Source organism: Onychostruthus taczanowskii, unplaced genomic scaffold (assembly GCF_017590055.1).
Source record: "Onychostruthus taczanowskii isolate IOZ18803 unplaced genomic scaffold, ASM1759005v1 scaffold65, whole genome shotgun sequence".
NCBI lineage: Eukaryota > Metazoa > Chordata > Aves > Passeriformes > Passeridae > Onychostruthus > Onychostruthus taczanowskii.
The window spans coordinates 2,750,305-2,778,231 of NW_024504233.1; the positions used below are offsets into that span (position 1 = coordinate 2,750,305).

The 27,927-nt window shown below is 40.6% G+C and overlaps 1 protein-coding gene across 2 annotated transcripts; it reads right to left on the reverse strand.

Annotated features, from left to right (window-relative positions):
• Positions 1–557: 557 nt before the first annotated feature.
• CFH (complement factor H) lies at positions 558–27,927 on the reverse strand. Of its 2 annotated transcripts, none has more exons than XM_041420722.1 (24): positions 27,776–27,927; positions 23,812–23,997; positions 21,872–21,977; positions 20,980–21,056; positions 19,079–19,273; positions 16,745–16,915; positions 15,057–15,236; positions 14,122–14,322; positions 12,729–12,908; positions 12,233–12,409; positions 11,181–11,357; positions 10,851–11,024; positions 9,537–9,719; positions 8,710–8,892; positions 8,010–8,192; positions 6,648–6,827; positions 6,044–6,250; positions 5,226–5,402; positions 4,404–4,580; positions 3,282–3,458; positions 2,627–2,809; positions 1,742–1,942; positions 1,268–1,462; positions 558–1,118 (listed from the first exon to the last, which is right to left on the reverse strand). In XM_041420722.1, the coding sequence occupies exons 1-24, from the start codon at positions 27,834–27,836 to the stop codon at positions 1,111–1,113; spliced, it is 3,939 nt and encodes a 1,312-aa protein (XP_041276656.1). In that variant the 5' UTR covers positions 27,837–27,927; the 3' UTR covers positions 558–1,110. The 2 variants fall into 2 exon arrangements, with proteins under 2 accessions (XP_041276656.1, XP_041276658.1); XM_041420724.1 differs by having other exon boundaries at positions 558–1,123.

Below are 27,927 nucleotides of genomic sequence, written 5' to 3' on the forward strand. Positions count from 1 at the left end.
GTGACCCTTGATGTCCCTTTTAAGTGCCACTCTGAGCTTCAGTTTTTCTAACATTTCTAACATCCCCACTTGCCACTTTGGAGCCTGTTTTTGCCTCAATCCCCTGTACATTGATTTTGGCTGTTTTGCTTCAGACATCTCTGTGCAGTCTCTGGTGAGATAAGTCAGTCCAGGCAGATGTGTTTTTCCTCCTGAAGATGAGAACTGAGTAATCTTGTGCTTACAGGATTCTGTGCCTCAAGACAGAAGCTTCTCTGGACTCCTATGACTCCCCATTAAGCAATCCCATCTCCTCTTTTCCTAAATAAGTCAAAGTCTGCTCTCCCAAGATGCATGATTTGTACTCTGGTACTTGCTTTTTTCTCTCCCTTCTGAATCAAGGAGTGCATTAGCACATGGCTACCACTGCCAGGCTGACACTGATTTCCACAAGCACTGTCTCTTTGTTTGTGAAGGGCAGATGGGGCTGGGGGTGGCACAGACTGGCCTATCCAGGGCCTGGACCAGGAACTAGTCCCCACCTTTCCATAGAAATCCCAATTACTTGCACCCCAACATCTTGCCTTTGTAGGCAAGTCCCCCAGAAGAACTGGTTCTGGCTAGAGACTGCCTCAGGTTGTTCAAAGGAGACTCCGTTACTTGCTCTTTCTGCTCAGGCACTCAGGACACTCACCCCAGAGTCACTTCAATGCAAGTGCATGGAGAAGGTAGGAATAAACAAGGCCAAACACGCTTTGTGTGCTGATAATCAAATTAACTGTCAGCTTTAATTCTTGTCTCCAAGTATGCCACCGAAGCCAGCCTATTTTCAGGCCACAAGTGTTAATAAAATAACAGTGAGATCAGGATAGGATGGATAAAATGTAAGCACAACCCTTTGTCTGCATAAAATGTAAACACATTTACAAAACTAGATCTAATGTGGATAATATGCAAAGACAACCATCCAGTAATAAAAACAAGAACAAATTCCAAGACAGAACATTGGCTAAGCTGCAAACAAAGCCCAGCAAAATGGGAAACACCAGGAAAAGTTGAGCTCAAGTCAGCAGGTTGATTGAGGGTTCTGTCATTGCCACAGCTGGGCTCCCTCTTGTCATTTCCTTTTACTCAAAGGACTATTCTGTGCAAAGAGAAAAAAAAAAGAGGAAAAGGGATCAACACCAGTCCTGACAGACCCAGGGGCTCCTCAGAGCTGTGAACAGGACATTTCAGCAGAACTGCCCCCTACAAGCCCTGGCCCATGTCTTTGGCAGCAAGCACTTACACTGACACACAGGATACAGAATGACTCCATCCAGGCACTGTGCTCTGAATGTCTCCCTCTGGGAAACCGGCCGGTACCAGCGCTTGCACTCAAACACTACAGGGTCCCCTGAGCCGTAGTGAGGGCCTGACTGTCTGGATGACTGCAACTGAATATTGTTCTTTTCCATAGCATTCCTATCCAGGAAGCAATTCCCTGCAAAAAATGAATTCTGTTACTTGCCTGTAGATGTCACACTGGACAACTGATGCTCTGTTGGCACCCCCTGTGAGTGCCCCGAGTGCCCTCTCCCCAGCAGTCTCCCCAGCTCAGGTGTGCTGGGTAATGACTTCCTGGGGGCACTGCCTCTCTATTCCTGCAGCTCCCAGGAGGCTCCCACACCCTGGCTCACAGCCAGGAAGCAAAGGCTTTCTGCTTCCCTTCAGCACTAAAAATGCAACAACAGAGCAGTGAAGCTGGAGAGGGATGACTTACTTCCCAGTGTGCACCGTGGGTATTCCAATGTCCCCTCCACACACTGAACTCTGAAGTTGGGAGTACTTGGATCTTTCACATATCCTGGTTTACAACGAAACTCAATAAAGTCACCCGATGTGGAGTACAGCTTGGCTTGTTCAACCCATTTCAGCTCAATATTGTTTCTGTCCATATCTTCTTCTGATGCTGTACAGGCCACTTGAAAAAGTCAAGAGAAGAGTGTCAGTACTTCATACAGACACACGACATATTTTGCCCCTAGAGCCTACAGAAGTCCTTCACATCAAAAAAATGCTTCCAAGTGTGCTCTGACCCTCTGTTACTTGCAACAGAAAAGACATTCACATCCAAGCTAAAGGAAAGAAAAAAGCCCTGGGAGAAGCCTTGTCACACTGTCAGTCACACAGGGCAAAAATGAAGTACAGGTGGGGAAGACACCAAACACTAATGAACTTCCCCATACATATTTTTGAGAGATCCCTCCTTCCCTTCTGCTCTGTCCTTCTCTAAATTTGTTTTCTCATCACAGAGGCACCCCTGTCCTTCCCCAGCACTGCCACTCATGCAGACCCATCCTCCTGGCTCACAGCCTACTGGGTGGAGCCGTGGCCCCAGCCCTAGAGCACTCAGGAGCTCTGCACAAGTGATGGAGATCCCCTCACAGCGAAGATTCAGCCAACTCCCCTCCTCATGGACCTGTTGGCAGCAGAGGGGACTACACAAGCTGAGGTTAAGCACAAACTCCTTTGAGACAAAAGGAGGACTCACTGCCATTCTGTCCTGCCAGCATTTTGGCCCCAGCACCAGTGCTGCCTCAGGGTCTCAGAAGACAAGAGGAGCAGTCACACAGCCTTTGGCCACACAGCCCAGGCTTCAACCTACCCAGGCAAACTGGGGGGCTTGTCCACTGCCCATTGAGACAGGTGATTGTCGGAGATCCTTTCAGGATATAGAAATTCGGGCATTTGTATTCCACAGTATCACCTTGTTGATATTCTTGCAAGGGGAACACAAGAAGCTCTCCACTTTGAATAGCTGGAGGTGTGCCACATCTCTTAGCTTGTCCTGAAAGAAATTTCATAATCAGAGAGGAAGTTCAACTGCAGAGAAGGTCTGGTCAGAAATACCACCCACACTATGTTGGCAATACCCAGAGAAGCAGAGTAAAGCAGAGAGAAAACCAAACAGCTGCCAGGAGCAAGAGCTTCTCATTTCTCCAAAGTTCAGGCTCACAACTGCCAGCTTACCCCCTCTGAGCACAGCTTAAGTGCTTGCAGCTGTCTGCAGGATTTCATCTTGTCCTGCATCAGGTGTGGCACTTGGCTCTCTTGAGTGAAGCCACCTGGGTCCCTCAGCTTGGTACATTCATCCCATCTGAACAGAGACCTGGGAAACGGCCTGCCTTGTCCTGAGTGTGCCAGCGCCATGGCAGCTGTGCACCATGAGGGCACTGAGATGCTAATTGACAATGAGGCAGCTTTATGGTGCCATCACTGACAAGAGGCTGGATGGAGAGAGAGAGACAGAGAGAAGTTACCTTTGCAAGTTGGCAGCTCTGTCCAGGTCCCATTTTTGCACACTACAGTAGATGCTCCAGTCATCTTAAAATTTTTCCAGCACTGATACTTTGCACTCTCTCCAGGCATATACTTAGACTTCCTAATACCATCAATGCTACCACCAGCAATTTCTAGAGGAGGATCACATCTCACATCTGAAAAGAGACACGGCTGCAGTCACCTTTGCAGTTGTTAAGACGTTCATCTACACAACCAGAAGTGAAAGGAATTAGCCTTGTTACAATTTCCGTACAGGCTTTCTGCCTCACATGTGTCAGAGGATATGGGGCAAGCAATAAGGTGTGGCAGTGGCAGAAGAACACTGTTTGGGACTCTCGGGAGATGGAAGGGTCAATAGGAGTTTCTAGAGAAAGCCAGTGTTTCTGTACTTATGCACAAGAACCACACCAGCCTTGTCTTTCCCTGGGGAGCCCTGGCCTTCCTGGAAAGCACAGGGGTAGCAGCCAAACTGATTTCCTGCTGAAGTGCAGAGCTCTGGAGGGCTGGCCCTGCTGGAGGAGCAGGGTGCTTGTCAGCCCGTGCTGCTCAGGGCTGGGTAAGCACAGCCAGCTCCATGGAGCTGTGCTCACCCTGCAGCCACAGACTGGGGTGGGGGACTCTGGAGCATTCCTGAATGTTCCTTGTCACAGGAATGATCTTTCCACATCCACGGCCCTAGCAGATCTTACACAGTTTAGATCTGGGGCTCTGCTAGGGTCTCCATTGGTCAGAGTGGAGCACTGCAGAAGAAGAGCTGCTTCCATTCAGCTTTGAACACGAGAGAGAAGCCCTTCTGTGTCTGTCCACTGAAAGTCACTGAAGTGGTGGGCACTGGGGAAATACCAACAGCATACAGGACAATGACAGAGCAGCACATTTTAGGCCCTGCTGCTTCAGGAACATTTTTACTATTGATGGAAATATTCCCAGTATCTCTAGAAGCATAAAGCTCAATTAAATTTCTGTGCAAGGAAGCAATAGCAAGTTCAAAGTTGGGGTAGCCAAAGAAAACAAGTCAAAAAGTCAAAGTCTTCAGAGCATTTCGCTAGAGAACTGGTTGCCTCTATGCTAACAGGCAAAGTGAAAGCACAGATTCCTACCTCTGCAAACTGGTGCTTGTGACCATTGACCATTTGAACAAAAGATGTAATTTGCACCCGTGATCTGAAAATTCCTTTCACACTGATAGTGCACCCTGGCACCGGGCAGGTACCTCTCCTGAGGGGCGCTTGCCATGCGCGCGTTGGGGATCTCAGGCGCCGCTCCACAGGTGATATCTGCAGAGAGAGGAGCGTGTAGTGAGCGACAGAGAACTCACACAGCACGGCATTCCAGAGCCCCTGGTGAGCAAAAAGCCCTTGGAGTAATGCACGCCATTTTCTACAGGTAGAAAAAGAAGGTTTATTCTGACACATTATATGGTTTATTCTGCAATGCTTCAGCACTCAGTATTGCTTGCCTAAAGAAACTAAAAAGAGAGGTCACAGAGATCAGCCAGCTGTGCTGCACAGCATCGTGTGCCACCAGTTTGGAGAGTGACACAATTTATTTACTATTTGAAGGTGCCTGTCAGCAACTGACATGCTTAGTGATGTGAAAATAAGATCTATTGCCCTAGAGTTATCTGCTCCTTTGCAGCCAGGGTGCTGCAGGATTCCTCCATAACGTCTGCCTGCTTGATTTCAAGAGAGCCAGGATTCAGCTACCAGCTCCAGCCCACAGGGAGATAATTGCTCTGCTGATCTACCATGCTTGTTTTTTTCCAGAAGCCAGAAAAATAGGTGTGGTAGCAGCCCATTCAAAGCAAGTCACCTGTTGGCTCTATTGGCCTGACTCACCTGCATGCCCAAGTAAAAATTATCTTAATTCACAACATGAAATGCTAAGAAAGATCATGGATTACTTATTAGTAGAACCTATACCTTCACAGAAGGGTGGTGTTGTCCAATTTCCCTTCCTGCAGATGATTTCAGGGGAACCAACAATCAGGAACCCTGAATCACACTGGTAGCGAACTGTTTCACCAGGCTCATAAGATTCCTTCTTTCTGCTTTCAAATTGAGCATTGGCAACTTTTGGAACACTTCCACATGGCATTTCTGAAAAGATACCAGAAATCTGATGCTTGTGCTACTGTGATACACATTGAAGAAATGTCCTTTTTTCATCAAACAGGTGCTTTAGAGTGCTATTTCTAACATCAGCATAGTCATCTGCTAACAGTGGATTATATAGTTATATAATTATAGTTAGTTAATAATTGTATAAAAGGTAGCATAGAGAAGATTAAATAAAGTCATTCCCCCAAACATACAGATTTCAGCCACTGAGACACTCCAATTCTGTTTCTAAACATCCCAGAAAGTTTTACTTGAGGCTTTTGTCCCTCACTACACTGACATGATTTCCATCCCCAAGGCACCACAGCAACTTTTAGTCACCAGTGGACTCTGTAGAAAAGAGATCCTTGGATGAGGAGGATATGCCTAAGACTCATCTGGCAGAGATATGAACTAAACAAAGACTACCATAATATGAAGGAATATTTAAAAACTAAGCTGCATTAAGAAAGTCAGTTTTGTATACAATCAGGATTGTTCTGAAGACATCCATGATGGAAGATAAGATTCCACAACAAAATATGGAGTAGAAAAATACACTTTTACTGATCAACCTCCAGTTTAAAATTCTTTCCATTTAATTGCTAAATGCACTTCAAAAAGAGTAATTTTTATATTACCCGAACATGAAGGAGCTGCAGTCCATTTTCCCATAGAGCAATTTATCTCTGTTGGTCCATTTAACATGTATCCAGAACGAGAAACATACTTAAATCTAGCACCGGCTAGATAAATTGTTTTCCCTTCCCTTTCAATTCTTAAGTTTGGATTTTCAAGCCTGGGAGCATCAGCACATTCTATAGATTCCGGTGACAAACACGGCGTTTCTAAAAAACACAGACAACACAGAAAAACAATAATGCAAGACAATCACTATTGCAACTGTAACTACGTAACAAATAATTTACAGAATCCAGGACATTATTTAAGGCCCCCAGTCAAAACTGAGACTCTGTTATGCTATATATTAAACAAAAAAGTAAGCACACAGCTCTTGAGGGACTACCTGGAAATTGTATACGCCATCTCAGGTAAGTCTGTGTAAATGAAAAGACTGCAGTTGTTTGCACCCTTTTTAGAAACTTATGTTCCACTGCTTTCCTGCAGTTCCCTGTCCATGGTAATCTTAGGTAAGTAACAGTAGCCTCCTGTTCACGATGACTGCAAATGAGTAAAACAGATATTCATAACAAAATGATGGAAAAGAACTGTGCCAGTACTGACCCACACAGTGAGGTGGCGATTGCCATTTCCCTTCTATACAGGTTATGTCCTCTCTTCCGACGAGCTGGAAACCGTCAGGACATGAAAAAACCGCTTTACTCCCACTCCTGAAGTTTCTTCCTGCTGTTGTCTGCTGAGCACCAGGCACCTGAGGTGGAGGTGGGCACACACTCTCCTCAGCTAAGGACACATATTCATGTTACAATAGAACAAAGAGAAAGTGTAGCAGTTCAGCAGAGATTACAACACAAACAACTAAGACAACGCTGGTGCTAGATTTGTTCTGCTTCAGAAACAGCAGAGCTGCCTTCAGCGCTCATATGCTTTCAGAGTCAGAAAAGACAGCCACAGCTGTCTACACCAAGCTAAGATGGAGTTTCTTGTAGTCCCTCCTTTCTTTCTCACACAGCTGAGAAAAAAAGCACACTCTTGTGTGCTTTTCCTGTTCCTCTCTCTATAATGAACTACTTTAGGAAAACTGAGCCACTGTCTAGAGTTTTGTTTTTTCTTCAGACTAAGCTGATAGAGTTAAATGAGAAAGCTAAAAGAAAAGAAAAAAATAGGCTAAAATTCTTCCACTCCAAGAGTGAAGGACTCTTTCTGCCAGAGGAAAGAAAAAGGGAGAGAATGAGGTAGATCTAGGACAGATATCTGAGGAGTCTTCCAGAGCTTGGTTTCTTGCTTCTAGTAGTTCCAGAAAACTGAGGTAGGGACAGTGATTGCCATACTTTTCCCACTTTCAGGCATCATTTCCCAGAAATGTGCTATAACCAAAGCGAGGAATGAGGCAATGGTTGTTTTACAATCACGCTTTCTACAGACAATATCCTGTTCTGCCATGCATAAAGGCAGCCCTGAAGACATTGACCTCTGGTGTGTGTTACATATGGGCAGCCTCCTCTGGGTCTGTGCTTTTTCACTGCCAACTCAGCTTTTTTCTCATAGTTTCACTAGGAAGCAATTGGAAAAATGGAGAAAAAAAATAGACTAGAAAAACTTTGAAGGTTTAGAGGAAATAAAGGAACTTTGACTGGAGCTTGAGCTATGTGCTCTCTGTTTTGCATCACGGTAAAGCCCTTTTGAGGAACTGAGCTTAAATTTATCATTGCATTTTTTCTCACATCAGAAGTGCAGCAACAACCAATTCCAATTGTCAGAGTAGAGAGCATTAAGTCTACCTTACTAAAGTGGTTCATCTCTAAACCTAGTTAACTGCTCCAATGATGGCCACAACTACCCCTCAGCATATGATCAAGTAACTATTTCTATTTCAGCCTAGTGATAAAGCAATGCTAAGAATCCTTAATAATGAGCATTTATCATGCCTGCATCAAAAGAAATGGTGCAAATGTAAGAACACACCTGTACATGCAATCTCTGGTGTCCATCTCCCAGACACACAAGTTGCCTGTTTAACATTTTCGTCATTTAATGTGCATGTATAATGTATAACTTTTTCGAACCCAGTCCTCCTTCTTGACATTGGATACTGGCCAGAGCGCACCAGCACAACATCCTCTGGAATTACACATTGAGGGGATGCATCTGAAAAAAATAAAAAGAGCTTAAAAATAGATTTAGATCTGACAATACATACTGATGAAGATGCCATCAGTCGTACAGAAGTTCCACGTGAATTTGAGGAAGAACTTCACTGGGGGGGTGCTTGAGCAGGGAGGTTGGACCAGATGACCCACTGTGGGCACTTCCAACCTTACTCATTCTGTGACTCTGTGAGAAGGACTAATCCACATAAAAGTGGTTAGGGTGGGACAAGCGTAGCACGTTGTGGCTATTAACATTATTTTTAATTCCTTTTAATAATTGACCTTAATCACTGGGCAAGTGTCTACTTCTTTCCCTTTACAAAGCTGTACATGCAGTCTTTCCAGGATGAAGGACATGCTTCACTTTAAAAGGAGTAAATTAAAACCACTTAGTTTTGATGCATTAAACTATAGCATGTCTGGCTACATACTGATGGTTGAAGTCCATTTTGTAGTCAAATTTTGTATAGAACTATAATTACACTCACATCTGAAATATTATGGAAACAGATTACCAGCACAAACAGGTAAAGGCTTCCATTCTCCATGAAGACATTTTATTTTCATTTCCTCAGTATTGTCAGAGCCTGGTTTACATGCACAAGTTACTTCATCCCCATGTGAATACTGGGCCTGGTCTGCCTGACGCAGAACAACATTTGGGATAGAGGAAGGCGATTTACAGGGCATTTGGTCTTCTGTTGAAAAGAGCAGAAATATTCCACAATAATACAGGAATCACATGTCAATAGCTGAAAAAACTTAAATAAAAATAACTAGATCTGCATTTGGCTAACCAAACCTACACCCACTAATTGTAGCAACTAAATTTCAACACAGCTCGGGTATGTGTATCTTTTAGCCAGTTTGCTAAATTATTTTCCTGTCTTTTCCCTTCTTTTTCCAACACTGGCACGATCCACAGGTAGTTTCAGTTGACAGTACTTTCCCCAGCTGTTGGCACATAAACCATAAAGAGTAAGGAAAACTTCAATTAATTCAAGTCATCTGAATCACTGATTCTGATCAGTCATAATTATAATTGATCATACACCTGCACATTTGTAATGTGCCCTTTCAGTTAGAATTATTACAAGAACTGAAAACCATTGTAAGATCTCCTACAGGACTGCAGAGTTGTCACCTCTCCTTGAGAACTGCAGTTCTGCAGCAGTAGCGACAGCACAAGGTAATGGCTTGTCATGCAATTTTATCTTATTATTTCTTACGTTGAACAGAACATAACATCTGCAAATACGTATTTTTAATTGTGAAAGGATTTATGAGGTAATAGCCTGCAGAGAATTACAGACTTGTCAGAAGTAAGACCTGTGTAGATTACCAATGCAAGAGGGAGGAGATGACCACTGTCCATCAATACATTCTATTTCCTTTGATCCAACCAACTTAAATTCGTCGTTACATTCATATTGCTTTCTGTCCCCATGCTGGTACTGTTCCACAGAGCCATCAACAATACTTCCACTGGCAATTTCAGGGGGAGGTCCACAGCCTTTGACGCTCACTGAAATCAAGAGATCAAGTCTGTGCTCTGAACTCGGTGCTTTCACCACAGTTACATGCTAAGTACAACATAATTGCATGTATTAATTAAAGTGAAGGAAAATTAGTGGAAGAGGCTAAACAGGTCATTGATTTATGACTTTGAATATCTGGATTCATGCTGGGCTGGAGATCACAGACAGATACATGTGACCAGGCTCACTCTTGTCTCTCACTTCCATGCACTATCAATGCCTGCTCTGAGAAAAATGTTAGATAAAACCAACCCATTTTTAAGGGAAGAGTAAAAAAAGTGTTACAAGAATGGTAACTTCAGTATTCGTAAAAGAAAATAAGAAAATTGACAATTCTGCAAGGATATGTCCAAATCACCCAGAAAAAAAAAAAAACCCAAACCCAAACCAAACCAAACACCAACCAAACACCTCCCCCCCCCCCCCCCCCAATATATTAAAGGAATTCACTTTTGATACAGTGAGTGGAACTCCTGTTAAGGGAGCTTAAAATGTTCCTGAGCTAAAGAACAAAATATATGAAACAGACTTGCTTTTAAATGCAAAAGAGTGTGAGCAAAAAGAAGGATGACAGAGTAAAAGTCACCAAAAAAGTGATTGAATGGGAAGAAAGGGAGGTTCCTTTTTCCTCTCAAGCGTTGTGAAAGCCAACACACCTCATGAGAGGGCTCAGCACCACCACAAGAAGCTCTTCTCAGATGCCAGGAAGTTGTGTACTAAGTTAAGAACACTAAGTACAGGGATGAATATTTTTCCTTCTGTATGAATGTACTCATCCTACTATATGAAACTAAGAATTTCACAGGAAAATCCTTTACTGGGTTTCTTTTTTTTGGGTCCAGCTCTGTGTCATCTCCAAAACAATTTTTTTCCTTCAATTTCATGTGATCAGAAAAAAAAGAGCACAGGATGCATTATCTGATAGGTGTCAATATTAGGCAATGGCAAAACTAGGACCTTTGGAATACAGTAAGAGAGGACACTACTCAAATTAATCATTGCCATACTGCACATAGTTTATGAAGTTGTGCACAATTTTTCAAACATTAAAGTCAATAACCTGATTAATATTTTGTGCAAGCCATTTACCAGCTCAGTTTCAGTATTGCAAGAATTACCTTGACACACTGGTGGTGATGGAAACCATCCAAAGTGGTAGCACTGAGTAGAGGCAGGTCCCACCCTTATGTAGTTTTTTGCACAGGTAAATTTCACAACAGCTCCACTGTGGTATTTACCCTCTTTGGGAGAGAAATTTCCATTGCGCAATGGCAGCAGCGCACATTTGATTTCTACGGAGAAAAAATATTTTAACATGTAGTGGACAACCTACAGAAAGTACATGAAATGCTACTGCTTAGAACAAAACCAAAGGAAGGCTTAAAGAAAAAAGGTTCACAGAGTGTATACAGAGAGCGACACTGATTAGCAAACACAAAAATATTCACCACGACACTGGGGCTCTGGACTCCATTCTCCATTTTTGTCACACATTGTGGTATCAGTTGGCATGTTATTTATGGTCTTATATCCCTCCAAACATGAATACTCAATTGTGTCTTCAGGCATGAACACAGTTTTGTTTGTGTGGTGAATCAAAATGTCCCCCGGTGCTTTACATGATTCTGTAGAATAAAACAAAATTAGTGTATTTAGTTATCCAGAAACATTGCCCTTTGGAAGCATCATCCCTGTAGGTATATTTGAAACATCAATAATTCTGCATTGTCTGAATATTATTGTAGAATATGCAGCATATTCACATATTATCTATTGCATTAATCTTCCAAAATTTGTCTAGAAGTAATGTTTAGGGTAAATATTTCTTCCTTAGATTCAATTATTTCCTTTAGCTACATATTATTATCATTATCAGTATTATCATTATTATTAATTTAGGTGTCACAGCAAATGGTTTGTACTGCTGTTCCCATAGTCAGTTGTGAGTCAGAAAAAAACCACAAAACCCTAGGTAAAGGCAGTCTGAAATAAAAGGACAAGAAAAAATAGCAGCTAAAGTTGATCAATATTATGACCAACATATAACAATACAAGATTAAGTCTCTTACTGTACTACACCTGTGTTCAAGAGAGGAAGGAACTTTGAAATAATGCATCCTATTTGTCTCTAGTTTTGTCACATTTAAATAAAGTTCTTGGTGGAACGCCTTGGTTCACAGATGTTGCTTTGTAAATTGTTGGTATTAAATTTGGGCAAATGTACCTTGTATCAGGGAAGAACCACTGAAGAGGTCAGTGATTACCACTAACTCAGTGCTAAAGAGATCCAAAAAGATCCTTTACATTTTTTCTCTATTTCTTGGAGCCTGAGAGAGGTTAATCTCTGGAGGATCAGCCCTCTGAGTGTCCCTCTGCCCATTAAGAAACATTTTCAAATCAAGGTGACAAATCTCTGAGGCCAGAGTACACCACAGAGCACCATGTCCATAGGGCACACTGGTGACAATGACAGGGAGCTCTGAAACCTTTAGCTACTCACTGATGCACTTTGGAGGTGGAGTCCAGCCACTCTCTTTGCACTGTGTGAGTCCTGTTTCTTGTCCTTCTGGACTCACAAACCCAGCGTGACATGTATACTGGATCTTCTCTTTCAAATTGAATGTTTTCCTATCAGAATTCAAATAGCCATTCTCAAAAATGATATCCTGGCACTTTTCTGAAAGAGAGAGACAAGATTTCTTCCAAGTAAAGCACTGCTAAACTGCATGCATAAAAATCAGAGCAGAAGGATGACAATAGAAGCAGCAGTAGGATTTAGAAAATTGTTTAATACATGGTCAATTGAATACAGTTTTAATTCCATACATTGTTAATACACAATGTTATTTAAATGAATGCAAGTCTTGGCTGGATGTTTCAGTCCTATATTCTGAGAGAAAACTTTTGTAGTATATTAAATCATTCTGTGAAGGAGAGTCTTCATTTTCAGCAAATAGTTTTAGACAGAAACCTCACAAAAATACAAGCACACTCACTTTTACGGATACATCTCGGAGGAGGAGCCCAGCCGTTCCTGGTGCATGTGACCTCGTCATGCTGGGCCTGGAAGTCATGGTGCTGGCAGATGTATCTGGTTCTTTCACCTTCCTTGTAGAAATCGTTCCAGCCACGGTATGGGAAATAACCATTTACCAGCTCTCTGATGAAACATTTTTCTAAAGAAGGAAGGAAAGTACATTAACCACAGAAATTCCTACAGCAAGAACTGAGGGAAATGAATCCTTAAGAAGTGTTACTAGCAAACAGTCCTCCAAGCACCTTTCTGTAGCCTTGTGTCACAAAAAGACACTCATGCAAATCTGAATGAAAGCGTGTTTTGTTTCAGTGCCTTGTGGTTAATGCACCACAAGATCAGAAGTGGAAGTCACTACATAAAGTAATATGAGGTGGCCTAGTAAACAAAAACCTCTTACTTATTGTTCACAAGCAAGTTTGCCTCACTTCAGTGCTGCTCACAACAGTTTGGTCTGGTACGTCTCTAAAATGTTGGTGTATGCCCAGAGTGAACTCCAGCATTTGCCTCCAGGAGATTTTATCATCTCTGTGGAAATGTAGCAGCCTCTCAAACCAGCTCTAGAGATTTTAGCAACAGCTTAGCATGCTGGCTCTAAGGCCTCCTGTCTCCAAGAGCCCAGATGTAAGGCAGATGGCTGAAGAAATGTTATACTGTGTTATTGGAGTGCCTGCTCCTTTCCTCCAGGCAGGGCTCCACTCATCTCCTGCACTGAGCACCACTCCACTGAGGGCAATGAGGAAAGAGCAACCTTTTGTAATCCACTTTTGTGCCCTACCAGTAGGTAGGTACTTTGCTGTGACTGAAGATGTCTGAGAGGAGGCCTCATCTCACTGCTTTAGATTAATTTTAAGTCAAATTAATTTTAAATCTGAGTCAGTGTATCTGGTTCTCTTGCTGTTACCATGATCCATTTCAGCTTATTGCAAAAGTTTCCAAAGGGACCTGGCAATGCTTTTCAGAGAGGATGAAGTGCCAAAGTGCCCAAGCCACAGAAGGGAGAATATATTTACACAGAGAGACTGTTTGTGTGTGCAGCTGTGATGCAGATGAAAGTATATGCTTTCATGTCACCAGAAGCCAGACAAGAGGAAAGTTTACTATATATTTCTTACTCTTATGAATATTTTCAGGAGTAAACAATCTTCGAAATCCAAAAGCATAATTGCAGAGTGTCCCCAGGTGACATTTTGTGCTCTGCAGATAGGAAGACAGTCTGGGAGCAGTTCCAGGGGTCACCTAAAGCAGTTTGACTTTGAGCAACTGTTTTGTCTTGTGATCCATCAGAACAAGTTCTGCTGCACAGATCTTTGATGACTGAACCAGAATTGAGTATGTAGTGGAAATGTACTTACTCAGACATTTTGGCTCTGGAAACCAGCCCCTTTCAGTACAGGTAATTCGAACCCAGTAATCTCCAGTGGGGGTTGAATAGCCATCGAGGCAGTAGTAATCTACAGTCTGTCCAAATCTTCTTGGAAAGTAATAGTTTCTGTGGTACTCATATGAATAACTTAACTTGCCATTTTCTATTGGTGGGTAGTCACACGGTTTCCCTTGAAACAGAATGGAACAGCAACAATATCAACACATGCACGATAAAAAGCTCAGGACACAATTCAGATTCAGCTTCATCATCTGAGTATTTTCAGACATGGACTGCAGGAACCAGGACTGCACACCCTGGCAGGTGGTAAGGTGTGCAGGAACAACCACACTCTGCTCCTGGGGTCTTTGCCTATAGCTGTGTTACTTCCCTTCCATTGCAAGCAACAGAAATCCAGCAAGCACTCCCTGCAGACTCCTGAGGGTGATTTGTGAGACCAAGGTTAGTATTCATTGTACAGTGAGATGACACTGTAGAGGGTCTTGATTAAATTGACTATTCTGACCATAAAGGGAGCCCAGTCATCTGGCTCAGATACAGAAACTGAATCTTCCAATCATTACCTGTGGTTTGGCTACTTTAAACTCCCCATATCCTCTAATCCTGACTGGGATGGTATTCCTCAGGTGGAGCACAAACCTTCCTGACAGCGGGCTGACTATAGCCCATTTAAACAGATTTGCAAATACAGTAAGAGGTAATATGTGTGCTAATAAACACAATGTAAATCTGGATGGCCCCATTGTTTTTACAGGTGATTTTTCTAAACCATCAAAATAAAATTTACACTACAATGAAAAAAAAATAAGCAACTGTCACATCTAATGCTCCTCATGTTTTGCTCTTAACTTATTTTCTCTGAGATACTTCCACATTGTAACTTTATTCACGAGAGCTACTTACGGACACAAGCTGGTTCAGGCACCCAGCCATTCTTGGTGCATTCTGCTGTGGTTCTGCCAGTCATTGCTTTAAAATGATACCCATCATCACACTCTACTGTGATTGTATTACCCACTGTGTACTTGTCTTTTTGAGGTCTAAAGTTCCCAGAGGAAACTACTGGAGGAGAACATACAATTTCTAAATAAAAACAGAGAGAAAAAAAAAAAAAAGAGAATATGCTTAAATTTATTGCATAAATTCTTGTTTTCATAGTACATTGGCCATAACGGCATAAAATTGTTAAGAAAGGTGTTTCTTGGAGCAAAGAAAAGCTTACATTTCTTCCTCACTCTTAGAAATGTATGGCTCTGTAAGAGAAGAGTGACAGCTGTTACTGATGTTATGTTAATTAGCAGATTAAAACTTAATTGCAAAGAGAATGGTTAGAGAAAGAACTGGAAGCTATCAAACCAAACCTAATTTGTTCCTGTAGATCTGCAGCTGGGTTTTGCTGGGTTTGTTTATGGACACTGTCCCAAAGGAGAGCAGTTTCACTGGCAGGTCCTAAATGCAGAAATAATTATACTTGACTAGAAACTGATCATTCAGAGGTTGTGTGATTAAGATTAGTGTCCTTCACTGACACTGGAAGTATTTCAACAACTAAAAAAAGGTCAAGAATTTTATTCTAAAAAACTCAAGACATTTTCATGCCCAGAGAAGTCAGCCAAACAGATTTATAAACCAGAGCCTGTCTTTTGGGGGTTTTGTGTCTTCCAGTTCAGAAAATATCACCAGCACCCTGAGGGCTGGGAGGGGATGACTGTAAGGTCAGGAGGTGACAGGTTGGTGCTGCTGTGGAGTGAGGGTGGGTGCATGCCCTGCTGAATCCTCTAGATCCAGTGAAAAGCCCAGTAGGATCCCGAACCACTATCTGAGTACACCCCAAGTACCAGAGCCCAGCATGTGAGTGTCTAAAGAATGTTTAGTTTGGCACTCCTCAAAAGCAGTATGTTGTTAAACTGTAGGCAATGCATATTAAATAATAACACTACTAATCTTGAATCAGAAAGGTCAAAAACTGAGTGGGCCCCAAGACTGACAACAAGTCCTTATTTCTAAAGGAGTCTTTCTGGAAGAGGTCCCAGGAAGGTGGGTGGTGCATAAAATCCTATCATGTTGCCCTGTTGCCAACATTTTTTTTTTCCAGTTTCAAGATTTTGGCAATTTCTTTAAGAAAATTCAAGGCACTGATAAATACTCAAAAATTTCATCAAACTGTTTCAGCTGGAATATGACATGCATATTCAGAGATTTAAATACAGCCTTTAAGTGCTGTAATGGAATGAAACTAAAGTAAAATCCATGACCCAGAGGGCTGATGTCAAACAGGACTAGCCTCAGGAATTATGGATTTGTCACATGAACTGCTCATTCACTGAAGGCATTTGAGAGTTCAAAAATAATAGGGAGCTTTAGCATTGTAAATATATTAATTTGTAGAGATTCACGACAAGATTCTGTTTTTGCCACTGCTCTTCATGGAAAACTCTTATCTAGTTCTTTGGTCCCCTCAGCACTTAATCCTTCCAGTCTTCATGGATACTGGATGTGGATGGATTTATTTTGTCATGAATGAACTTATTAATCTCTAAAATTACTTCCAAACCCAACTAAAGTGCAAAACCGCTTTAGGCAAGACTGACCAGTGCAATAGGGAGGTGGATTCCATCCCAATTCAGTGCACAGTGCATCTGCTCTGTTCCCATATTTGTATCCTTCTTTACAGAAAAACTGCATTAGCTCATTTTCCTTGTAAGACTTCCTTGGAGAACGGACATATCCGTGAGGGATTTCTGGTACGTCACAGATAATTTCTGAAATTGAAACAGAAAAAAAAAAAATCAAGGTATTTTAATTTTTATTTGCTAAGAATAAATTTCTATGACAATAAAATTTAGGGTTTATTTAGTTTTGGGGTGGTTTTGGGTGTGTGTGTGGGGGGGTTAATTTGAATTCACAAAAACTACTGCATTTGGAAGCTGTTTGGAACTTAATTGAGCACTTACTTGATTCTGGGTTCCAAGTGGAAAATGGGGTGCAGCACAGCTTCAATTGCAAATTGGTTCATGAGACAGATTTCAGGGCTTTTCTTTGGACTTTAATGGATTTAGAATCAAGAGATAAGGCAGAAGACATTCCAAAATAAGACACTAGGCTAGCTGAAATTCAGGATTTTCTATTTTTCAGATAATTTCTATGTAATTTCCAAGAAACCTAATGTGGTCTCAGGGCCAGTGGGTTATTAGTTAAATCATGACATCAAAAGGAGAAAAGAATTTAAAGTATCTGAAAAATTGACACTAGAATGCTTAATATCCATAAAAGAACATCAGTGTTCCCAGTTCCTTGCCAAACCAAATAAAACTACCAAGATCTTGCAGTTTCCTCAAAATGCATTCATAAAGCCAGAAGATATTCAATGTTTTGTTTCCTAGGTTTTGCTTCCTAGTTCTCTTGGATTCTTTTACTAAATTTACTTTGTGTTTAAAATGAAATATAGCTCATGGGAACTGTCACTGTTTAATGAAATTCACTATATTCTGGAAATGTTACAAGCATAAATGTTTAATTCCACTTCATGCTGTACTAAATAATAATAAATGGGTGTTTCAAAGGAGCAAAAAGCCACACTGGAATCGTGAACAAACCATAAGTGTATTTGCCATCCTGACGTGTATTCTGCTCTTCTAAACACATACTTCATGATCAAATAACATAGAAATAATCTAAGAAATTGATGTTCTGAATATTGAAGTGTTTGTTACCATAATCTTCCTGGGATTCATTCTCATACCCTGACAATCCAATCCCATCCATTCTTTTTTCAGAAACTGGGGGGAATAATCTCATCCACCAGCACCAGCTGCAGGCAGGGCAGTGTGGGATTGACTGGCTGAAAAGCAGTTTTGCAGAAAAAAAAGTTGGTGGTCCTGATGGACAAGTTGGACAGGGGCCTTTTCAGCAAAGAAAACACTCTGGGCTCCCCTGGGAAAAGTGCTGCCAGCAGGCCAAAGGAGGTGATGCTGCCCCTCTACATCTCTCCAGGGCAGAACTCCCAGCAGAGGAGAGATTGGGACATACTGGAGCAGATCCAGTGAGGGACAGGAAGATAATTAAGGAATTGGAAAAAGTGAGTGATAGAGAGAGGTTTAAGAGAGTCTGGAGTAAAAGAAGGCTTGGGGGAGGAGGGACAGTCTTTTTGACATGAGTAAATTCCTGGCTCCAGTGGGGCAGGCAGAAGCAAAGGTGATGAACTGGACCTTTCTCAGTGGCCACCAGCCATACAGAGAGAAGCAACGAGCACCAACTGAAATGCAGGAAATGCCACTGCTAAGTTTTTACTAAAGAGAGTTCAACCACTGCAGTGGGTTACCTAGAGAAACTGTGCATCTCCATCCTTGGAGATATCAAAAGCTGACTGAACATGTTTTTGAGCAACTTGCCCAAAGCAACTGCCTTCAGCAGTCCCACACCACCTCACTGATTCTGGGGTTCCATTAAAACTAAACACAAACGTCCCAATTTTTCCAAAAACATTAATGTGAAGAAAGAAAAATCTAACCTTTTTTTTTTTTGTATTCTATGTACCCTAAGAATTAAAATCCTACTTGTTAACTAAACTAGGTTCACACAGATTAAAAGCTGTTTCTCATTACTTTGGTTAAATCAGCACCAAAGTGGTTGACTCTTATGCAAACATATCAAAGAATTTGACTGCAGCCTGGCAAAACACACAGCTTGTAGGAAAAATATGGAACAAACAGATGGTCTATTATCCTTATATTAGTATCCAATACTGTTATATTTCTCTTTCTTATCCTACTTTGTCATATATACACTGGAGATTGTTTACAGACAAAGCAAGCTTAATTGCTGTGAGATAAAGTGAAAACTCTGTGGCTTCTCACATGGTAACCACAATTTAGCAGTCTGTGAGAACAAAGCTTCTTAATGACAGTAAATAGTGTCCTTTTTACCTTTGCACTGAGGCACGTCGTTACTCCATTCTCCATTAGCAGAGCAAACGATTTCTTTAGCTCCAACAAGCTTGTATTTGGCATTACATTCAAAATTTACAACCTGGCCAAAGGAATATTCTTGGCCTAGCTCAAATGCACCAGTCATAATTATCCTTCCATTTTCAGGTTCTTGTACAGGTAAACACTTTATCACTGGAAAAAAACAAAACAAGGAAAGGAAAAAAAAAAGTAATTTTGAGGTTTAGTCTGTAAAATAAAAAAGTTAAAATACAAAAAAATTTAAAATACAGAAAGATCACTGTAATTTCCTTACACATTTAAAAAATATACACTCTAGCTATGTATTCAGATACCATTTGCAGCAAGTGTAATACAACTAAGCAAAAAGACAGAGTGACAGAGGAAGAAGCTTTTAGACCCTCTCTCATCATCCTCTTCACTTCCCTTGAAGGCTAAAGACAGAGCATCCACTGAATTAGATGACCTCACGCAACCTAAATTATCCTAGGATCCTGCATTCTACGGATGGCTAGCTGAGCCTTGACTGACACCACTAAAATTTGCAGGAATTAGTTGACTTTGTTTAGAGTTGTGCCAAACTGAGTTTGCTGTGGACAGTTTGCTATCTGGAACAGTGCTGCATTACACACTGCCTACAACAGTGTGTTGTTATTAACTAAAATTCTAATTCAATTCAGTTATTAACAAAAATTCTCATTAAGGATATCAGAGCAATTATATTACTAAAGTAAACAAACACCGTGGCAGACTAAATAGAGCTCTTGTACCTCCCTGCAGAAAAAAAAAAAAAAAGAATTAACTTATCTCATCAGATATGTCTTCTTAAGGGGGGAAATGACTATCAAAGCTCATTCTTAGATGCTCACATGGATATCACCCAACCAAAGCTACTTCTCTCTGACATTTGCCATCTTAAAAGTCATCTGCCTTTTCCATGAGCTCATATTCTGTCTCATGGGTTCTTCACATTTAGGACACTCTACAAATTCTTTCTTTCACAGGCAATCATATTTCAGTGGAAACTCAACCATGACAGAAATAACTTAGCAGGACTTTGAAACTGAAGTATCTTGGTGAGATATGACAAAAAATGTTGGAAACCCTTGCTCCATATGGTGCAGACGGACCTCAAAATCTAAATGTGAGGGCCCTCAAAATTTAGTAAACTAAATTCAAAGTGTCTAAATCCAGAGAAATATTAAACCACAGACAACAAGCTCTAGTCAAGATATCTACTTTAATTTGTTCTTAGAGACCCTTTCCTGACATCAGATGCTTAACCCAAACAAAAATGTCACTGCTGCCCACATATGTTAAAATGAAGCAATTAAAAATGATCCCTGTGAAGAGCAGGAACCTTATTTTCATGATTATACAGGCTTGAAACTGGTGAAAAGGTTTCTAAAACCATAATCTGAGCCATCCTGTCTGTTAAGTCTGGATGTCTGTGTCCCCCTTGCTGTCACTCTTGCTTACTGAATGTCTTCCACATTGCTAAGAGGGAGACCTTAACAAAATCTTAATGCTTAGGATGTTCACAAGGATGGAGGAGGAAAATAGCTAAAAACCACACATGCCTTCACACTGGTTTGAAACTCATCATCCCAAATGCCTTTTGCAACCATGTTTTGCAGGCAGCTACTCTATCAGGGTGAGGCAGAGCTTTAAGCCAGTCTGGAAGTGACAGGACTCCACTTCGTGAAGGGTTTTTAACAAAAGCTCATTGGACTAAAAGAGCTGAGAAGTCCCTGTAAGAGCTTCTCTGCTGCCTAACTTGACTTTAAACATAGGTGAATTAATATTAGTAAAGCAATCACAGACTGTTTTAGATAGCATCAGACAGATAAAAAGACAATTTAATGTCAAACTCCGTTTACCTTCACAGTGAGGGATGTCATTGCTCCATCCATCTGCCTGACACTCACGGTAATTCCTCTGGCTGAGCATCTGGTATCTTACCAAATAAAAAGCAAAAAATGCTAAAGTACAGTTTCATTATGTGACAGAAACAACAGTGCTGCTGTTTTTGAAGCAAAGGAAGATGGCTTCAGGTGTTCCAGCATAGAATAACCAAAATGTGACAGCATTGAGTAGTTCTTTACCTGCGTTTTCCCTATTTGCTTTCTTTTAATTGCATATGGAAAAATATCAAATCCATTCGGAGAGTAGGGAAAACCAAAATGTGACAGCATTTAGTAGTTTTTACCTGCATTTTCCCTATTTGCTTTCTTTTAATTGCATATGGAAAAATATCAAATCCATTCGGAGAGTAGGAAGGAATAAGGAAGAAGGCTTCTTCATTACAGAGCTAACAAGCTTTGGCTACATAACAAATACACTCAGAGGAAGGACAGCTACTCTGAAAAGACAGTGATGATCTGAAGTGATTAAGGAGAATACTGATTTTTTGGAACTCTCTTTGTGGAACTCAGGCTAGATTCCAGTAACATAACAACTGCAAAAGCACAGCTAAAGCACTATACCAAAGCTGATCTGCTTTTCAGGAGGAAAACATCCAGACACAGACACAATACCATGTATTTGACTTGCTGCAGCTTTCACTGGAGAAGATGGATAGAGAATTTCTTTCAAGCATTCAGTGAAGATATGTTAGTAAGTCTGCCAGAAATGTCTTCCTTCAAACATTTTTTACAACATGTAAGCAAGCATTAAATATTAATAAACTGTATTACAGAGAACAAATGTATAACTGACAGTATAATTACCACCTTATGTTAATTCCCATACATTTAATTAAATGAGTATTACCCATCATTACATCTGTACTCAACTCTGGCACCAAAAACAAATTCACTTCCACTGGTAAGTTCAAAGAAACCAAACTCAGTGTCTCCAGGATGTCCACAGGGCTTATCTGATTGAAAATAAAAGGGAAAAAGCCTTACTTACACCACACACATGAAAATGAGAAAGACAGCATTTTCCCAGTGATTAGTAGTGAGTATGGGTCTTTAGGGGCTTTCAAAAATTCAGAAATGTTCAGCATAAGTTTGATTAACATCTCCTTTTAATCACTATTTTCATAGTTTTCAATGATAACTTATTAGAGTATGCTTATTTAAAAACAAACAAACAAAACCAACGTACCTACAACAAACCTCAAAACACAAATCAGCATGTTTTATTCCTTTAAAAAGGCTGAACTCATATTCAGTTTTATGGCAAATTTATGGCAATTTTCATACAATTTGTGACATAGTCTGCACCAAAGCCTCCAGTAGCAAATCCATTCAAGATCAGAAATGACATCTCCTGAATCTGCTGGGGACTGTGCTGAGTGAAGTGGGGCAATCTAAAGCCACAGGAGTTCTTTTGGTCCTTAGTGCCTGCTGCACAAAGCTCCCCACGGGACTTTCCTTATGGGCTGGCCCCAGCTCTTTGATTTGGATGCCCAAAAGAGTGGCAAAGATGAACACTCTTACTCATCCTCCTCTGATCTCATAACATGGACTGCAAAATAAACTGCACAGCTAAAACCTATTACCCCTCAGCAGAAATCCTTCCTGATTCTTGTCAAGCAAGGCAATTTACTTCTTGGGGCCTATCAACATCCTCCGTTTTCACCAACGAAGATATGTTTGAGCAGGCCCTAGACCTGCTGCAGTGGGATTCAGAGGAAATGGAAACTCCTGACCAATATTTCCCACCGAGGGACCGTGTTCCCCAGGCTAGCAGAGCATCCCCTCCTCTCTCCCACGCTCTCCTTGCCGGTGGCAGCCGCTGCTCACTGGGTGGCAGCATTTGCTAAAACATGCTGCAAACCAAATTCTGGATGGGCTCATGTTCGCTCACTAGTTACACATCGAAATCTGAACACTGAGACAGACTAAGGCAAAAATGTAAGAAAAGTTATTAGTGACTTAATAATTCTCACTCACAGTGTGTATTAATCTCTGTTTGAACAACAACCAGGACTTATATTCTCAAATCAAATACTTATATTGTACTAGTAAAAATTTTATATGTTAGATACACAATCTTAACCCCTTGTTTCTAAAATTCCTTTGTGATTAAAGTTCATTTATTACACAAAAGAAGTATCTACTGACTAATGATAACAAACTTCAATTTCTTCAGTAATGAATTCTGTATGAGGGTGTGAGATACTTGAAACTCTCAGCACAGTATGCTAGAGATAATAAATAGCTGCTCTCATTCTAATGTGAATTACAGCTTAAAAGAAAAGGCAGGGAAAAATCATTTCCCACTTGCAAGAAATGAAATCTTTCATAGAAATAGTTGAATAAGCTGTCTCTTGACTCACACTCAGAAGCTAGGTTTGTGCTTTATCCTGCTTAGACTAAAATTTTTGAAAGCAAGCTTCTAAGAACATAATAATTGATTTTAATAATGTAAATTGGGTTAATAAGTCTGGTCTAGAATAAGATCTTCTGTAAAGAAAAATATAAATCCTTTGATCAGGAGAAAAGGAACTAAAAACAATTCCCTTATGCACACATCCTTTTTAAGGTGATCTTTAAAGAGTACAGAAACAAGTAATTTACGAGTAAAGGTACAGTTTCACATTAACATCACTGGAAATTCCCTTAAGCACACATCCTTTTTAAGGTGATCTTTTAAAGAGTGCAGAAACAAGTAATTTACGAGTAAAGGTACAGTTTCACATTAACATCACTGGCAAGGTCTGCCAGATCAAATGTCTGCAGGTATTTTGCATAAATACTCACTTCTGCATTCTGTCACTGGGTCCTGCTGCTTCCACTCTCCATCAATGCACCGAAACGCAACTCGGCCAATTTTCACATATCCGGGCCGACAGCTGTATGTTGCTTGGGTCCCATGTGCATAGGGAGGCTTGTCCCATCTTTTAGTAGGCACTTCTTTTACCCTCCTAGGAGGAGGTTCTTGACAAGCTAAAAATTTTAAAGAAAAACATTGGTGACATGCTACAAACACCAAAACAATCTTGCAATAGGAAATGCAGCGAGAGATCCTGGGGCCATCTGTGATTAGCGTGCATTCTACTGAATCAGCACAAAACAGGAAAGTGACAAGGATGCACATTTTGTAGGAATGCGATAGCCAGGTGCCAAGGAACCACCCAGGACAGTGATGTTCATGAAACAGATTTCACTTACACAGCCTGAGAGATCAGTGCCCTGGTTCTGAGTGCAGACACCTCCTGCCCCTCCACCTGCAGGAGCTGCTCCAGGCCTGTCCTTCCACTGCCACAGAGAACAACTCTGGGCACTCTGGAGTTTCCTTTCAAACTATTTTCTCCTCCACCCACCACCACCTTTACTGACATTATTTCCCATGTCATTTGATTAAGTTCTGCTAAACCTCCCCTGACCTTTACATTGCCTAAACTTTCTCTCCAGGCTCAGATCACCTGATATTCCAAAATCCTCATATCCTCTTGTTCCTTACTTACAAGTTCCTTGTTACACAATATAATTAACTCTGGGTATTCACTCTGACCTTTAGCTTCCAAGCATTTTGACTCAGTTTGGGGAGTGGATGGTGCTGTCTGGTATTTATAATTAGCTCAATATTATAGAGTCCTTGCCCAAAAGCTCCTTTCTGGGCCTTCTTCAGTGCACATGAAATGTACAGCCATGTCCACATGAACCACAACAATGAACCTGAATTAATTTTATTAAGAAGTCCCTCAACAGTTTGAGAATGAGCAAAGTCAGACAAAAGAAGAAAGAAGCAAATGTTGGGAAACTGTTAATGAAAGATTAAATGATTTTGTCAAGAATTGCCCTCATTTCAGTCACTAATTTTCAGTGCTTGGGTGACTGAAATATACACATTTTGGAAGCTGAATCTTCACCCAGAGTAACAGTCTAGACAGAGTTAGAGACTAACTCTAAACAGTCTAGCTAATTAAATGCAATGAACTCTGTTTTCCATCTAAACATGAAAGGTGAGCATTCATCAGGAATAAATAAAACAAGCCCTGAGGAATAAAGCCTTGGAAAATGAATGAAATCTCTGTATAGAAAGTAAATGGGAGAAGAAATGGCCACCAGGGAAGGAAATCCTTTGGTGAGTAGATGCATTACTCAGCAGAGACCTGGCACAGGTGTCCTTCTTCCAGTTTAGCTGCAAGGCCACGGGTTTGTGAAAGCAGCAGCAGTATTCTCACTGAAACCTTCCTATGGATGGGTTGTCCAGGTGCTGCCTGGAAATAGGACTGGGGGAAAAGTCTTTGGGATCTCTCCTCATGTGAGGGATGTGGAGTTAAAGCTCACTGAACTGCACTGCAGAGATGACACCACACATTAAGCAGCTGATGTGGAAGAAGATGTATTTTACCTGCTCACTTTGTGTTAGAAATCCTAAACTGTGGAAAGTGAGCTTTACTTGAGTTTACAAAGACACACCCTTGAGAACTCATTTGTTGTATCTCAGTCAGGGGAGTATGGACCAAATAAGAGGCATAATTTTATGAAACGGTTCTAAAAATTGGAAGAAAAAATCTGTTGCAAAGAAAAAAACCACATAATTTGAAAATGTATAATTTGAAAATAATGTTAATTTTGAGCTTTAATAACTTTAGTTTGGCTGTTCTAAGTAGCCAGAAGAATTAGACAAGCTTTGACAACACTGCTGATGTGATAAAGGAAGAGTTTGCCCACACCCATTTTTTCCCATTACTTTAATAAGTATTCTCCATCCTATGAATGATTACGTCTGAATAAAAATTGTTGGTTTTGTGCACTAGAGGGTACTAGGCTACTCTAAAAAACGTAGGAGAGGCTTTTTTTAGCAAGAAAAGAGAGATTCAAATTCTAACAACATTTTTTGCAAAATGTAGGAATAAGCAAAACTAACAGGAATCCTCTAGCTGTTTCTTTCAAACGTGTTAAAAATTGTTAGTTTACCCAAAAAGTTCTTTTCAATGGCAAGAAAAAGAATGTTTTGGACTCCACATATTTCTAATTATACCTTGTTTGAATTAGCACTTTCAGTTTGCAGGCTGAGAGAGCACACTGAAATCTATAATTTAAAAAATAGGTTATTGAGTACAGTGAGAGCTTCTCTGTTCCTCCCTCTGAATTGTATCATATTTTTATTGTCTGTTGTGCAGAATGCAGCCTCTTAACTCTCCTTGCTTACACTAACCCCGTCCCCCCAGAAGAAAGATAATCTCCTTAGTCTCTTCACCATTACTAAGGTTTGCTGGGTCTTGCTGGGTTTTATCTCAACCCTTCCCTACTCCTGTCCTGATGTTGAACTATTTGTTAGCATCAAGTGTCAGAGTATGTGTTTGTGTGTGTGTATGCAGTTTTTTAGTAGCTTGAGGTGAAGAGATCTGCTAGCAGGTTTTACTTCAAAACTGTATTAATTCCACCATGCACTCACCAATACCAGAGGGTTTTATTTCTATATTAAAAAACATGCACAGAATGGATACCTTCAAATTCCTTACTGACAGACCAGGAGAGCTGGAATTATTCATTCAGTATTCACATGTGACTTGACCTCAGTTAGAAATAGCTCAAGCTGTTTTTTTGCCAACAATATGCTGGTAGCAGCTTCTAAAATGTACAAGCACAATTACAAATCCAGGTGCAAGTGGCTTCCAGTCCTTGTGCAAAACCCAGCTCTCAGAAGACTTTCCACAACTCTCACAGACTTTCAGCATGAAGCTTAAACAAGAATCCTGCATGACCCATGGTAATAGTTGTCCTGGATAAATCAAATTTTGCTACATTCACATTTCTTTCCAATCTCCCTGACCTAAAGAAAGCATTGTAAAAACAAAGTGCAAATTCAGGCAAACTTTTGTTTCAAATTCCAGGAGTTTTCTGCACTTCTTTGCAAAACAAAATTAGACTATTAGTTGCTTTGAGGCAATATTTATTTATATTTAATTAAGACAGGACATTCCTTTAATTTCCTCATTCTTCAGTTTTTCAAAGGAAAATCCATTGGTTCTTTTTGATTAATAAGGTCTTCATAACTTTCAACTGGAATTTAAACCAACCTGAACCGAGCAAAGACATACCAGCTCAAAACCACACAGCACCCTCTGCACAACACTCTATGCCAAGAAACTCAGACATAAGGCAAACAAGTTAAATAACTAAGGATACACAAAATAATATAAGCACAAACCAAGAAAAATACATTGAACAGAGAAACACAAAACAGAGGTTTCTGAAAAGACACGTAGAAAGCTAGCTACCTCTCCAAACATGAAAAGAGCATACCTGTATATATTTACCTCCTTTCCTAGATTAAAACCAGTCAGTCAATAGATATATTAGAAGATTTTCAGTCAAGGTAGTAATCAGTCATTCTCCTCAGATCACCTTACAGGATATTCCAGACAGAAACAAAATATTCCATAAATGTGCATTTCTACTTTAATCTACCAGTTGCTTCCTGGTTTTAGATATTAGAATAATTAGCAAACATAAGTAATAGAAAATGAGTTGTCTGGCTCCAGTTTATAGTGACACAAAGCATTTGAAAAGTTGGGCAGCAGATTAATAACAGCAAAATAAATAGGTGAAAATAGTCCTATGACAGGACACTAAATACTAAAGGTACTAAAAGCTGACAGAAGAAATGTCAATTATTGTCAGAAAGTTCATGAAAAAAACCTACAAAGCCTTTGCATATTGCTTTAGTTGCCATCTTCACATATACTCTAAGAGAGGAGTTGAAGCTTACCTCTTTGTGCAGCACAATGCATCCAACACAAGAGCAGAGCTACATAGCCCAGGAACGACATTCTAGAAATTCAAAAACCCAGCAAACACGTCCAGTATTGCAGCCTACTTTTTTTCATTACTTTGTGTTATTTCCACTGCTTTTTTACTTAA

What these genes read in the sequence shown, in the direction of transcription:
- CFH (XM_041420722.1), bottom strand. Translation starts at nt 27,836, where the DNA reads ATGTCGTTCCTGGGCTATGTAGCTCTGCTCTTGTGTTGGATGCATTGT. An exon ending in TCCAGAGCCAAAATGTCTGA is followed by an intron (nt 12,909 to 14,121) that starts GTAAGTACATTT and finishes TTCCTTCTTTAG; the next exon opens with AAAAATGTTTCATCAGAGAG. An exon ending in ATCACCACCAGTGTGTCAAG is followed by an intron (nt 9,720 to 10,850) that starts GTAATTCTTGCA and finishes TCTTGATTTCAG; the next exon opens with TGAGCGTCAAAGGCTGTGGA.